Source organism: Erythranthe guttata, chromosome 2 (assembly GCF_056151865.1).
Source record: "Erythranthe guttata isolate IM_541 chromosome 2, IM_541, whole genome shotgun sequence".
In the NCBI taxonomy this organism is placed as follows: Eukaryota; Viridiplantae; Streptophyta; class Magnoliopsida; order Lamiales; family Phrymaceae; genus Erythranthe; species Erythranthe guttata.
In genome coordinates, this window is record NC_142534.1 from 6,646,764 (window position 1) to 6,660,574 (window position 13,811).

The 13,811-nt window shown below is 33.6% G+C and overlaps 3 protein-coding genes across 4 annotated transcripts; all 3 read right to left on the minus strand.

Annotated features, from left to right (window-relative positions):
• Positions 1–3,439: 3,439 nt before the first annotated feature.
• On the minus strand, positions 3,440–4,157 carry LOC148772214 (glucan endo-1,3-beta-glucosidase-like). The gene is made up of 3 exons (XM_088814907.1): positions 4,009–4,157; positions 3,691–3,913; positions 3,440–3,598 (listed from the first exon to the last, which is right to left on the minus strand). Exons 1-3 carry the CDS (start codon positions 4,111–4,113, stop codon positions 3,561–3,563), a joined length of 366 nt encoding a protein of 121 aa, XP_088671033.1. The 5' UTR covers positions 4,114–4,157; the 3' UTR covers positions 3,440–3,560.
• A 1,376-nt stretch (positions 4,158–5,533) lies between these two features.
• LOC105977148 (pentatricopeptide repeat-containing protein At5g66520) lies at positions 5,534–8,205 on the minus strand. 2 transcript variants are annotated; one of them, XM_088826490.1, is made up of 2 exons: positions 7,966–8,205; positions 5,534–7,725 (listed from the first exon to the last, which is right to left on the minus strand). In XM_088826490.1, exon 2 carries the CDS (start codon positions 7,717–7,719, stop codon positions 5,692–5,694), a length of 2,028 nt encoding a protein of 675 aa, XP_088682616.1. In that variant the 5' UTR covers positions 7,720–7,725; positions 7,966–8,205; the 3' UTR covers positions 5,534–5,691. The 2 variants fall into 2 exon arrangements, with proteins under 2 accessions (XP_088682616.1, XP_088682619.1); XM_088826493.1 differs by having other exon boundaries at positions 5,534–7,728; positions 7,966–8,162.
• Positions 8,206–10,101: 1,896 nt separating this feature from the next.
• Positions 10,102–12,667, minus strand: LOC105977355 (high mobility group B protein 10-like). Its single transcript, XM_088814908.1, has 5 exons — positions 12,432–12,667; positions 11,765–11,840; positions 11,220–11,388; positions 10,839–11,113; positions 10,102–10,744 (listed from the first exon to the last, which is right to left on the minus strand). Exons 1-5 carry the CDS (start codon positions 12,578–12,580, stop codon positions 10,310–10,312), a joined length of 1,104 nt encoding a protein of 367 aa, XP_088671034.1. The 5' UTR covers positions 12,581–12,667; the 3' UTR covers positions 10,102–10,309.
• Between the last annotated feature and the right edge of the window lie 1,144 nt (positions 12,668–13,811).

The following is a 13,811-nucleotide window of genomic DNA, read 5'->3' on the forward strand; positions in this document are numbered from 1 at the left end:
TATATTTATATGAGCATGTTATAATTGATTTTAATGTGATCCATGTTAATCGTTTATTTTATGATTGCAAAAATGTGAATAATTGAGTAATATTATTGTTGTGGCTTAAAAATATTATTTGCAATCTTGAATATATAAGTAATTATTATAAGGCCTAATTTTGCATATATGTGACACCGATGTTATTTAGAAATGCCTAAATAGGGATATTGATTTGCGAAAATAAATTTGTGAAAAGTAACATTTATTACTTGTGAAGTGAAATATTTTTCAAAGTTTTCTATATTGTTGATTATTGAAAATCTAAATATGAAGAATTATATTCCAATTTGATTACATTTTTTACCTTGTGTGAAGGAGCTTATATGTCGATGTTTAAAAGTCAAAATTCATATCAATTTTGATTGGTTGTTTTGACATTAGCCTATGAAGAGGCCGGTTGATAACGAATGTGATATATAAAATCATAGTGTATGATAAATCAAATGCTTTGTGCTTTGATTATTGAGATTGTGAAACATCAATGATTTGTGCGTTGATAGATGCGATTGAAAAACTGCAGTTGGCAAATGCGAGAATCTATGTGAAAATTCACGTGAAAATCTATAAGATATTACATGTAAAATTATTTGAGATGGTTAATAACCATTGAGTCTACGAGACTTAATGTCAGATAAGCGCTACTAAATTTGTGAAATTATATTTCACATTATTTCAGAAATCATCTGAAATACATTGAGGGCGATTGGGTTAAAGCCTAATATATTTTATAAAGTTGTTGATGGAAATACAACCGGGCGATTGGGTGAAAGCCTAATATATTTTATAAAGTTGTTGATGAAAATACTACCGCCTAGGGACTAGAGATCCTTCGAACTAGGCGAAGAAAAATGAATCTGAAAGCAACTTTATAGTGATAAAAGTGCACATTAATTTTTATTATCCATCCCTATGATGTGTGTGCACTAATAAAGCTCGTAACGAATTGTGAGGTTGAGACTTTGATCTGTTAATGAGTTTTGTAGCCCGTATGGGTGGGGTGTTGGAGTTACGTAAACATCCTTGATAGAATTCACCTTGTAGTGTGGAAGTGGGACCGCTTCCTATGGGAATTATAGGTTGTTCTCTAGAGCTCTCACGAGAAATGGGGTAAAGCATAAGGCCGTTAACGTGCTGGCTTTAGAAGCTTCGACCGGGACACTTTGAGTATTATGTGTGCAATATGATTCTACGTGCCCCGAGGATCACTGTTTGAAGGCTAAGTCCACTTTGATTCTAGTACAGGAAACATATTGTACTAAGTGAATGTTTGAAGGCATTGTCCACTTTCATTATGCATAATATTCCGCAAGAGCTCAAGTATATTTATATTCTTATTGTTTATTAAAATAAGGAGATTGTTGCGTTATTTTAATAAAAATAAGATATTATTATTATAAGATATAATATTGGTTCTGACCACTTTTATGAGGTTAATTAGACCACTATTTTGAAACCTTCAAACTCATTATTCTCCTACATAAAACACCATAAATTTCTTTAATTCTATATTAAATAGAGGTTTTATGGGGTATTATATACCATATAAAGGGGGCATTGAGGCTTTGTATAAGAGTATGAGAGAAGAGAGTACAAGACATGATAAAAATAAATACTTTTCTTTTATACTATATATGTATACTTTGAGCTGTTGTTGTGTGTCGCGTGTAAGCTTCTGCTTTACTTGAACGTGAAGTTTCGGTGAAGTTACAGTGGAGAGATAGGCTGGGCTCTTGTATCCCATAGGCGACACGATCTACACTTTTTTGCACCTCATTTGAGAAGGGGTCGTGAAATTCGTCTTAAGAGAGCGACCTAGTCCGCGCCTTACCTTGCCTATCCTCATATTATTGTGAATCTTATTGCAGCTAATTGTCAACTATGAAAAGAGAGAGCAAATGGAGTTCGAGCCTCACATCCGTTATTTCGTGATCAATCGTCAAAGTACAGTGATGGTTCCAAGAGTATCCAATTTTACTTTAAAAGTATTTCTTTAAGATTGACTTTTCCCTTTTTTTTCGATCCCAGCCCCTTTTGTCTGCATCATGACTGCCATTTTGATTTGAGATTTACGGAAAAATAAACACGTAGACACTATTTTGTTTTTTGACGTATCTACTTAAGATATATCGTGCAAAACGGTAAAAATAAAAGGAAAAATAATAATTCGAGTATATAAACGCATAATTAAATAAAATAAACTAATGCGTGTCGTGCGCCGTTAAATCATTAGTTAATCAAGAATGTTACTTGACAATTTTAAAAGTAATCAAAATAAAATCATATACGAAAGCCGACAAAAAAGTAATTTATATTTAATTCAAACAACAGTCTATGAGGTATCTAAAAGATCTGTAAACTTAAATCGTACTTATATTTAATCAAGAATGTTACCTTAATTCACTCCCTTATCGGAGTTGTCACTGATGACAGCGAAGTCAAATCCAACGTTGTCAAATCCACTATTGCGCACAGTGGATTTTCACATTTCTATTATTAAATGATTAAATCCACTATTGCCCCGTTCCAACAATAACCGCTAATTATACAAAGTAATATATATCCATTTTATCAGTAGTTGACAACCTGACAATTATAAGATCATATTTTATGCAGTATATTTCTAATGGGGGAACGTTGATGTTTAGGTTCTAATACTGTGCTTGTAAAACTAAAATAGGTAAAATTTAATTTCCCAGATTCTCGTGGATGTAGGGTACAATTTTATCCGAACCTTTTTGTCTCTTTTTAATTATGTTTTTACGAACTGTTACAACACTTTACACAACAGTAACAAAAAGTTGAATGTAACACAAATAATTAATATTTTCAAGAAATAATTCTATAATGTGTAAGTCTCTAGGATCCTATATTAATCCTACAGACAACATTTATAATTTAAAAAGTATTGCCATGATTTAACCTTTCAATGTAACTTGAGCGTGATTTTTTATAATTTCATATGTGTAGTAGATATTTGTAAGTAAAAAAGTAGAATGTCCCTCTTTTAATAATCAAGTGGCCTCGTCATGGTTTTTTTTTTTGTTTTTTTGTTTTTTTGTGCAATTCACCCAAAATTTAAAGGTTAATCTTGGATTGTCTTATGTTTTATACGATTATAGACCAATAGAGAGAGTATTCTGTTTTTGAATATTTTGAGAAAGAAACTTGTGAACGAAAAAGGACAAGAATTAGGGTTGGTGTTAAAAGTTCAAATGTCGTGCATTAACTAAAATTTGTCCGATGTTTATCATTTGTCAAGAAACATCTGACACATGCATAAATTTCCCGGTGAACACAACTTTAATTCATGCAATAAAGAAAACTTGTACCATGTTTGTTAATTTGAAGCATGATGAATCGATCATATCAGCATTCATCAATCATAAAGCATCATTAATTAACATATAAGATTTATTTTATTCCATAATCATTAATATGTATATATATGTATTGTGACAAAATATAATTTAAGGGTTTCATATCAAAATTGCTGTGGTTGTACTTGCAGCATTCAGCCCTCACTGTGGCCTTCCAGGATACTGACAATCGCCATACGCTGCAAGGTAAATTTACATTTTAATAAAAAACATAAGACTAAATCTAAATGAAATCTTAATTTTGAGAGAGAGAGAGAGAGAGAGATGTTACATGGATCAACAGGCACAACTCGGCCGATTTTGGGGCTGCAGACGCCAAATTGAATGAAATAAGCATTAAGAACATAGGAACCGTGTGCGAGTACAGTTGGAGGATCGAAACATGGATTGCCCGGTTGGATGGGTTCACAGCTTAACTCCGAGCACGCGTAGTCTAAAAATTGTTGCACCTGACCTATATCTGCATCGTCTTTTGCCACACACCAAGCCACGCCCTATAAATCATCAATATTTACATCTATCAATACTAATAATTGTAAAAGAAATCTAATTTCATATGTGTACTATATATGTAATGTTAATAACTTACATCCTTCTGACCGGCCAATAGAGATTTTTCATCATAAGCTTGGACGACGACGACGACCAAAACCGAGATGACGAGAAACAAACATATATTGTTCTTCACCATCATACTTTCTCTATGGTAGAATAATTTTAACTAGGTTTTTCTTTTTTTTCATTTAAAAACTATGTCACATGTACTATTTAAATAACTGAGTGACATTTTGACCCCATAAAATCCAAAAAGATTGAGTAGATGGGAATTACTCCCAAAAAGTCTATGGGTTCATTAGCATTAATTTTCATACTACGTTCGTACCAAAATAAATGCTTCTTTCCTAATAACAAATGATAAAGATCTGATAATTCAAATATTCAAATAAATTACCAAATTATCAAAGAAAAGAGTCAATATGATAATATATTTCAAAATCTTAAGAAAATTACCTTACTATCTACTCCCTCTGTTCCATAATATCTGTCACTTTTGAGAAATTTTTTTGTTCCATATTATCTGTCACTTTACAATTCCGATGCTGCATTAATTGCTTATTTTTCAATTTTACCCTTATTAACTCTATAACACTCTTCCTACATTAATTTATAAACAAGGATATTTTGGTCCATCAATATCTATTTTCCTCGAATCAAGACATATTTATTGAGATTCTTAAGATTTGTGCCAAGGTGAAAAACGACACCTATTTAGGAACGGAGGGAGTAGATTATAAGTAATATTTTTTAAGGTAATAGTTAGGGGTGAGAGTGGGATGGCTCGGATCAGATCGGAATTAGCTTTTTCGGAAAATTCCAAAAAAATTTAGAAGTACAAAATCAATTCCAATTCCAATTCCAAAATTTTCGGAATCTATAAATACAATTCCAATTCCAAAAGGCCTGGAAATTTCAGAATTTCGGAAAAAATCGGAAATCACATAAGCTTTAAAATTTCAAAACTTAGCGGAAAATTTTGTAAAATGTTCATATTTTTCCAAAAATAAGAACATCCACGTCCATAAAAGTAAAACTAATAACTACTAAAATTCAGTGCAAAAAATAAATAAAAATAAACACGACATAAATTTTAGGGTCAATTCCAATTTCCCCCCTGTACTTTGGCTCGATATCACTTTACCCCCTTCTACTCTCAATTGCATCGATTTGCCCCCTTTTACTTTGGCTCGATATCACTTTGCCCCCTTGTACTTTGGCTCAATATCACTTTACCCCCTTCTACTATTAATTGCATCGATTTGCCATCCTGTACTTGAAAAATTGTCTTAATGTGGCCATCGCCGTTAGTTTAACGACTAATAATACGTATACTAGTGTGGCAAGAAAACTAATCAATTATAGTGTTATAACGACTAATAATTGTCAATATGTTTCTTGTTTTGTTTTTTAAATAAATGTTAATTTGTCATTGTTATGATAAAATTATGCATTTTTGTTATGTCCAAATTTGTTATTTCTAAATAAATCAAAATCATTATATTCAAAAACTTCCATTCGGTCAAAAATATAATTGGACTTCCCAAACCCCATATTAATAAAGTTCCAATTATTCAGTTAGAGAGTCTTTATTTATCTTGCCAACCAAAGCAAACATGTACCAATCATACATACCCATGAACGTGTGATATAAAATCCAAGAATGCACCAATATTCTTTAAGAGCAATTCCCTACCTACACAAATCAAATTTGGAACTACCAAAAATCCTTACAAGAACACTGCCCCCTTCTAAAATGATGATAACGAACCCGATCTCTCACGATAATCTCCCGATCGTACACTCGAGAAATGATCTTCGCCGCAGAGTGGCAATCCTCGCACACCCTCAAGTTCTTCACTATCCGAATTGTGTCTCCCGCTTCGGTGCTCAATATCCCGAAAGCTATAGCAAGCTTTTCGCTATGGTACTTCAACGAAGTCTCCTTCTCTTCCTCGCTAATATCGAACAACACCTCCGATGTATTCGGTTGATGATCCCCTTTTACCTCAATTTCTTCGACAAGCTTTTCCAAAAACGAATAAATGTCTTTACTCCGAGGGTGTGAAGTATCGCCCACTTTAAATTCATGCACGACCCCCTTGAGGTCTATCATGCTTCGCCCGACTATCGTTTTCACCCCTCTTTCTTTCATCAAGACTCTAAGCTTCTCAACTCTATCCCATTTGCCCGCCTTTGCGTACATATTCGAAATCAACGTGTATCTACCGCTATTTTCGGGCTCCAAATCGAGCAAAATTTCACCTACTCTCTCCCCCAACTCGAAATTCCCATGTACTCTACAAGCGCCTAAGAGCGCTCCCCAAACAACACTATTGGCCTTCATCGGCATAGTATAGATTAAATTCTCCGCTTCGTCGAAGTACCCCGCCTTTGCTAGCAAATTAACAACACAACCGTAGTGCTCCACTTTTGGCTCGATTTCGTATTTTTGTTTCATATTAACGAAAAACTTTAAGCCCTCGTGCACGAATCCTGCGTGAGCACATGCATTCAATAGCGATACAAAAGTGATTTCGTTCGGCTTCACATTGTGCCATTGCATCTTCAAGAAAAGCTCGATAGCATCTTTCGCTCGGCCGTGCATTGCAAGCCCACCAATCATAGCGTTCCAACAAAATGTCTCCTCCCGTTTCTTTATCTTCTCAAAAACACCCCACGCCAAATCAAGACGCCCACATTTCGCGTACATATCGACCAAAGAAGTCCCCAAAATTTCGTCAAGCATCATATTTTTTCTTCGAATATACGCGTGAATCCATTTCCCTTGATCGAGCGCTCCGATATTGGCGCAAACGGCCAACGCACTCGAAAGAACGAATTTGCTTAACTCGATTTCTTCCCTTTGCATTTGACCAAAAACTTCGAGTGCTTCTTTAAAGTACCCGTTTTTGTTGTAACCGTCAATCATCGCACTCCAAGTGACATCATCTTTTACGGGCACTTCGTCAAAGTAGTTTTTAGCCTCGAATACCATCCCATTGCCACATAAGCCACTAATCATCGTGTTCCAAGAACCGACACTCTTCTCCTGCATAATCCCAAACAACTCTCTAGAAGCTTCCACTTCACCAGATTTCAAGTAACCATCGATCATAGCATTACAACAAATAGTATCTTTTAATATCCCATTCGAGTCGAGCAAATTCCGAGCTTCTTTAAGGCGCCCCAAAGAGGCGTACATTTGAATTCCGGCGCTGATGATGTGGCGATCTTCGTTAAGCCCGTTTTTAACGATGTGGTTGTGGACTTGCAAGCCTTGTTCGAGGGCTCGTTCGAAGGTGCAGGCTTTGAGTAGTTGAGGGTACGTGTATTTGTTCGGCTTGGAGCCAGAAATAACCATTCGGAAGTACATCGAGATGGCGTTCGACGGGTGCTTGAGATCGAGGCACCCCTTTATAGCGAAATTCCACACAAAAACATTGGGGTCCGGAACCTGTTCGAGTACGCGTAATAAATTCGGTAGGGTCCCGAACTGCGGATTGGCGTAGCACTTGAGTAACGAACCTGCGATGTAGTGGTCTTGGAAATAGCCGGTTTTGAGGATTAAGGCGTGAGTTTGTTTCAGATTTTCGAAAGAATTTGTGCATTTTTGGTTTAGGAGTTCTAAGATTGCTTTATATGAGAGATTTGAGTTAGCCAAATTATTCTCATGAGTCAAGTGTTGTAGTGGTGGAGGGTGATAAGGCAACTCTGTTATGGCGGGAATTTGTAGTGCTCCCATATTCACCTGCTAATTGGCATTAAGTTGATGCAAGTAAGCATACATATTATTTCCAGTAACAAAGTCTAATAAATAAGTAAAAATAATTTTTCAATCTGGTAAGTAGTTTTGAAATTAAATCATCACACATACTTAAATGCTTAATATATACAAAAAAAAAAAAACACGTGGTATCCAACCTGGGATTAGTTAACATAAATCAATTTCAATTACTATTACAAGATAAGAAGAACAACTTAGTTATACCTGCAGCTGCAAAATTTGAGTGTGGTTTTTTTCTGAGGGGGTTTCCAAGATAATCCTGCAAATTTGTCAAAGCGCCTGTTTTTCTTTCAATCCCTGAACCAAACAGAGTATGAAATTAAGGGTAGAAGTAATATATGCTAAAAGTTTGAAATAATTTGTTTTTCTCGTTATATATTAGGTGTGTGGCTATGGAACCGGATAATGTTTTATCCCAACCCACGATTTATTGGGACCAACGGTGCAAGATATATCCATTGATCATGCCTATAAATATTTGCCAATAAAATAAGTAAATTTTGTTTTTGCCCATTTTCAATCTTGTGCACTATTTGTTTATTGGCGTCAAATTACCAAAAAAAATCGTTATATTTGGGTAATTACAATTATTTATTAAATGTGAGTGTTCTTACACGTCCACATTTATGGTGTCAAATTCAACATAATCTTGTGGGTTCCGTGGAATGTTCTGTAGTTTGTACTTGTTTTGTGCAAAAATACAGTTTCTGATGCACCACAATCTGATATTTACAAGCCAAAATATACAATGTGGAGCTCGAATGTGGTAAAACAGGTACAAATTGGAGAATGTTATACATAATCTAGAAGATTCCATTAACTTTAACACCACAAGGGTGAATGTGTAAATAGATTCATAGTTGAAGGGTTAGGAGAAATGAATTTATACATATTAAATTTTCTTTTATTTTTGGATTAATAGGATTTGGTATAAAGAATATGTGGCCCTTATTTTTTATTGGCAAAATAAATAAATGCATGTCTCAAATTTAATAATAAAATAGAAAGATATCCTTATAGCATCTCTGTCAAACTATGCCAAAATTACCAACATTTATCAAAAAAACCAGCTCCACCAGTTGTTTTATAATTAAGCTCACTTGCTATATTATGGATATCCCTCTCAAATTTGCTAAGTGAATCTCATATGCTAAAATTACTTTTTGGCAAAAAAAGTGAAAAATATCTTGCAAGACTATCTCCACATCAGCAAAGCACGCACTCAAAGCAAAATGTTTCTTATTATGTAGCTATATATGTGAGACTAGGGATGGCAAAAAAACCCGAACCGCTAGCTATCCGCGGGTATCCGCTCCGTTTAAAATCCGTTACCGAAACCATTAGGGTTTGGTAATGGTTTTGGTAAAAGAAAAGAAAACCGTCATGGTATTGGTATGGTTCTGGTTTTACTTTTACGGTCATGGGTACCCGACCATTTAATATATATATATATATATATATATATATATATATATATATATATATATATATATATATATATATATATATATATATATATATATATTAATTCAACATAATATGAATAAAAAAATTAATTTGGCAAATTTTTAAATAAAGTATTAAATAATTTAGGGAGGATATATTTGTATAATTTACTTTTTTTTTCTTCCTCTTTTCTGATAGTTATTTAAAAGTTATCGGACTTAAAGTTATTTTTATTATCACAATTTAAATGGTAAATGGGTACCCGTGGGTATCCGGATATTCGTGGTAATGGTTCTGGTATTTCCTTTAACTTTTTAAATGGGTTTGGTATGGTCATGGTTTGAGCTATATTAAATGGTAATGGTTCTGGTATTGCACTTTTTCGAGATTACCCGCTCCGCTGCCATCCCTATGTGAGACAATAAAGTATAATAATTGTTTATATATATAAATATTGTTTTTTTTTAAATATAAACAAACCACTGCTGGAGTGATTTAAAAAAAGTGATGTGATAAAACACTGTTCATTGTGTATAATTTAGAAAAAAAAAAAAAAACGATAAATTTTAGAACATCTGCTAGAGTTGCTCCCAGGAAATAAACCAAATGGAGACTTGTGATCTTTAGTTATTTGCAAGTTAAAGCTCTTCCAACGTCTACAATAGGTGATGTACAGTATGAATTGGACATGCTGCAGCTTTTTTTATAGATACAAAACTAAAGAAAATAACAAGGTAGATGGATATATACAATTAAACCTCTTTAAATCAACATCATATAGTTGCAACAAACAAAATTCTATTAAATAATCAAAATATTAAATTATCTAACTACTAATTTAATACGTTTTTATCGAGCCGGAGCTGGAAGAAAATATTATTTAAGCGAGAATATTAATTTATCTAGGTTCCACTGTACATTAGAACTAAGAAAAAAAAAAGGTTATAATTCACAAAACCCTTTGTTGAAGGCTTACAAATATATATGCACACACAACTTTCAACAACTCCTAATAATGTACAAAAATACCACAGAAAGTTGCAAAAGACACACACACACACACACACACACACACACACACACACACACACACACACACTAATTAAGGCATAATTCCCCAGTCAATATGAAAGATAGGGTCATCATTATTAATGGACTGAGCATTCTTCATCTCCTCAACCGCCAACTCCATCACATGACATTCGTCCGGCGAAAGCACTTCCTCTGATTCATCGCCTTCCAAACACACTCGATAAACCGATTCCTCCTTTGGAAATTTCATTATTCTTTCATCAGTCAGATTAATGACGGGCCCCACACTTGGCCCCTCGCCATTCACATTAAACTTCTTGTTTTCGAGATAAACTGATTCCTCCTTCGGAAATTTCATTATTCTTTCATCAGTCGGATTAATGGCGGGGCCCACACTTTGCCCCTCGCTATTAACATTAATCTTCTTGTTTTCGATCTGCTTATTATAAGCGGCCATCTCTTTATCATATCTCTCCTTGTCCATTACACTTGCTTCAATATACGGCTGCACGCAAAATAAATAATTAAACGAACAATGCTATATATATATCGAAGATAATCAAATGGATCAGTTTAATAATTAAATTCGAATAATTTACCTGTTTGTCTTTGTCGGAGAGGCACCTCCACGCATCAATTGCCATGTCTCGAAGATTTTGTGTATCGGAGCGAGTCTCTCCAAAAATTATCCTTAATCTATTAATCTCCAATCGGAGGAAGATGTGATAAGCTGTCCTTGGCTTCAAAGGAGCATAAACTTCATTTTTTATTTTTTTATCATTATTCGACTCTTTTGGAAAAGAAATTGAGCTGTCGTCGCAATGCTTCCGTTTTTCTGTTGAGTAGCTTTGGCTCAACCCACGGCACTTAAAACCTGCTAAATTATAATATCATTCACTAGATGGATTCGAAGATTTTATCTAAAACAAAAAAACCTTTCATTAAAATGTTAAGAGAAGAGAGTCGATCGGTTTGTTTACTTTTATTAGGCCATGTATTTGTGACTTGAGGCATCTTATGACAGTACATTAGTTCATATTGGAGGAGGAGTATTTCGTAAATATTCTGAAGTTGAGCTGCTGACATAGATAAAGAGCTCTTCAAGCTCAACGCTGATGCTACGTCACCCCATTTTCCAAATTTAGTCACCTATATAGAATGTCGAGAAACGTTACAAAATTAGTGAAAGTGGAAATATAAATTAAGATAAACTCGACTATTAACCCCTGAATTTTCGTGACGTGTCCAGCTAGTGACGTGAATGCATGTTGCAGAAATTACAGTCGAGGTTCGAACTGAGGATCGGATTTCAAAACCATTACCTAATTGTGATAATTGATTAAATATTCTCTTCAGAGTCGAATGTGTTACAATTTGATTTTATTTACGAAAATGTGGAATTTTGTTTATCGAATTAATATACCTATATTTTTATTATTTAGCCCATACAAAACTCAAATTAATGCAAAAAAAGTCATAATTTTATTTTGGGGATTCATAAAATACAAATATGGAAGAGATGTACCTGATAAAATCCCCCTCTCTTCACCACTTCTCGGTAAAACTGATGCAAATCCAGCATTGTTTCACGAAGGTTAAATCTGCGTGCGTGCAGAGGAACTATCTCAACCACTCATACTTCGGCATTGCGTAAAAATGTAGTAAACACAACCAATCAGGGTAACATGGAAAATTAAAAACAAATTCAAATAGAGAAGTAGTGTGATCCAATACTTGAAAAGGGCTAACAAGTAACAATTCCGAAATACATATAAAGTTTAATTATTCTAGTACAATCAAAATTGGGATTTTCATTTAATTTTGCAAATTGCATTCTAGTACATAACTTTAGCCCTTTTCCCCTGTTATAATCAATAAATGAGTTGCCTTGACACATGCAATCTGAATTTTGAAATCTCTTTCGTGCAATAAACCGACGACAACAATCACCCGGTACCGATTTCAAGCCCTCATCATGATTTTTGGAAATTAAAATCTAAATTTTTGTATTATTTTCTCACAACAGTAACAAAAGCCCATCAATTGATTTTTATTAAGCTTCAATGATCTTTTCAAAGACCATTATGCATGCACATATAGTCATTCATATATATGTGTATATCTATATATCCAATTATACATACACATTTATCTCTGTGGCAAAAATAAATTAACAAGAAATTAAAACTCACACTGAGCTGAGACCAGATGATTCATTCAATTTTGCAAGCTTTTCGTAGAAATGATCAGCAGCCGCCTTGCCGGGATCACAAATCGAAGCAGATTCTGGGTTTTTCTCGCCGGAAAAACCACCGGCGGGTTCGCCTGGCTTCCTCTCCATTCCGCCGCGGTTTCAGTTTTTCAGTTTATTGGGCTCTTTGGGTGGAATTCTTACAGTTTTGACTATCCCACTATATACTTTGTTCACAACTATTTTATAATTTATGGAATGCTGATTTAAATACTGTAAAACCAGCTTTGTTACTCTATGTAGTACGGACACGGGAATGCGGATACGGGAAAAAAAACATGTAAATAATAAAAATATAGGGGTGCATTCATAATTTCTAAAAAATATTATAATGTTTAATATCATTCCACAAATTAGATTCGGGGCATATAAATTTAATTTCGTATGGAATTAACCTCTACAAAAATAACTTTGTTGTTAGCACAGTAATTTAGAGAGGAAAAAAATTTTAAAAGAAAAAAAAAGTCAACGCCGAAATCTGGCCGAAAAAAAATTCAAAAAAAAGTTATTTTCTAAAAAAAAAAACATTTTTTAATAAAATTATGAAAATGTGGGTTATGTGATATATTTGTTCAAATCCGGGGTCGATGTGCAATATTAATTAAGTTAAAGTACAATGGATGGAGTTGATGAAAATTATATTATGAAGGGTATTTTAGACAAAAGACATGGGGATGTGTTTATTTGCGAGACTGTTTTTTATCTGGACCTATGTGCATTTAAGTCATTTCTCATGAGCCTATTTGCCATTTGCCCATAAAAATAAACAATAAATAATTTCAAGTCGATATAAGGTATAATATTGGTTTGAATAAAATAAATTAATACGTGACAAAATTATAAAGTTTACTTTTTAATTGAGAATTTTTATTTTCTCCATCAACCTATTTTTACTAAAGATATAATCCTTAGAGTTACTTATGATTTTCACCTAATTATCTAGGTGTTTGGAAAAGTTCATTCGAAAGTAAAAGTTAGAAGCATCAAGTGATTATTTCTAAAAGTTGGGATTATTTGCAAATATTATCGAAAATGAACTTAAATGGAAAGAAAAAAACAAACATGTTTATGGGTTTAAGCTTAAATCAACTTAATTTAAGAGAAGTAAAAACAAATGTTGATTCTAAAAGCTTTTACAAACACCACCCTGATACACAATTAATTCTTAATTTGGGTTCTAAAGTTTATAAGAGATTTTGCAAAACTAGAAGATACTGATTCTGATTTAAGTTAGTGAGACCATTAGTAATTGATTCCATTTCTTCTTTTTCCCTTTTCTATCTCTTTTAGATAGGGTGTTTGCAAATACTTGAAACTCAAC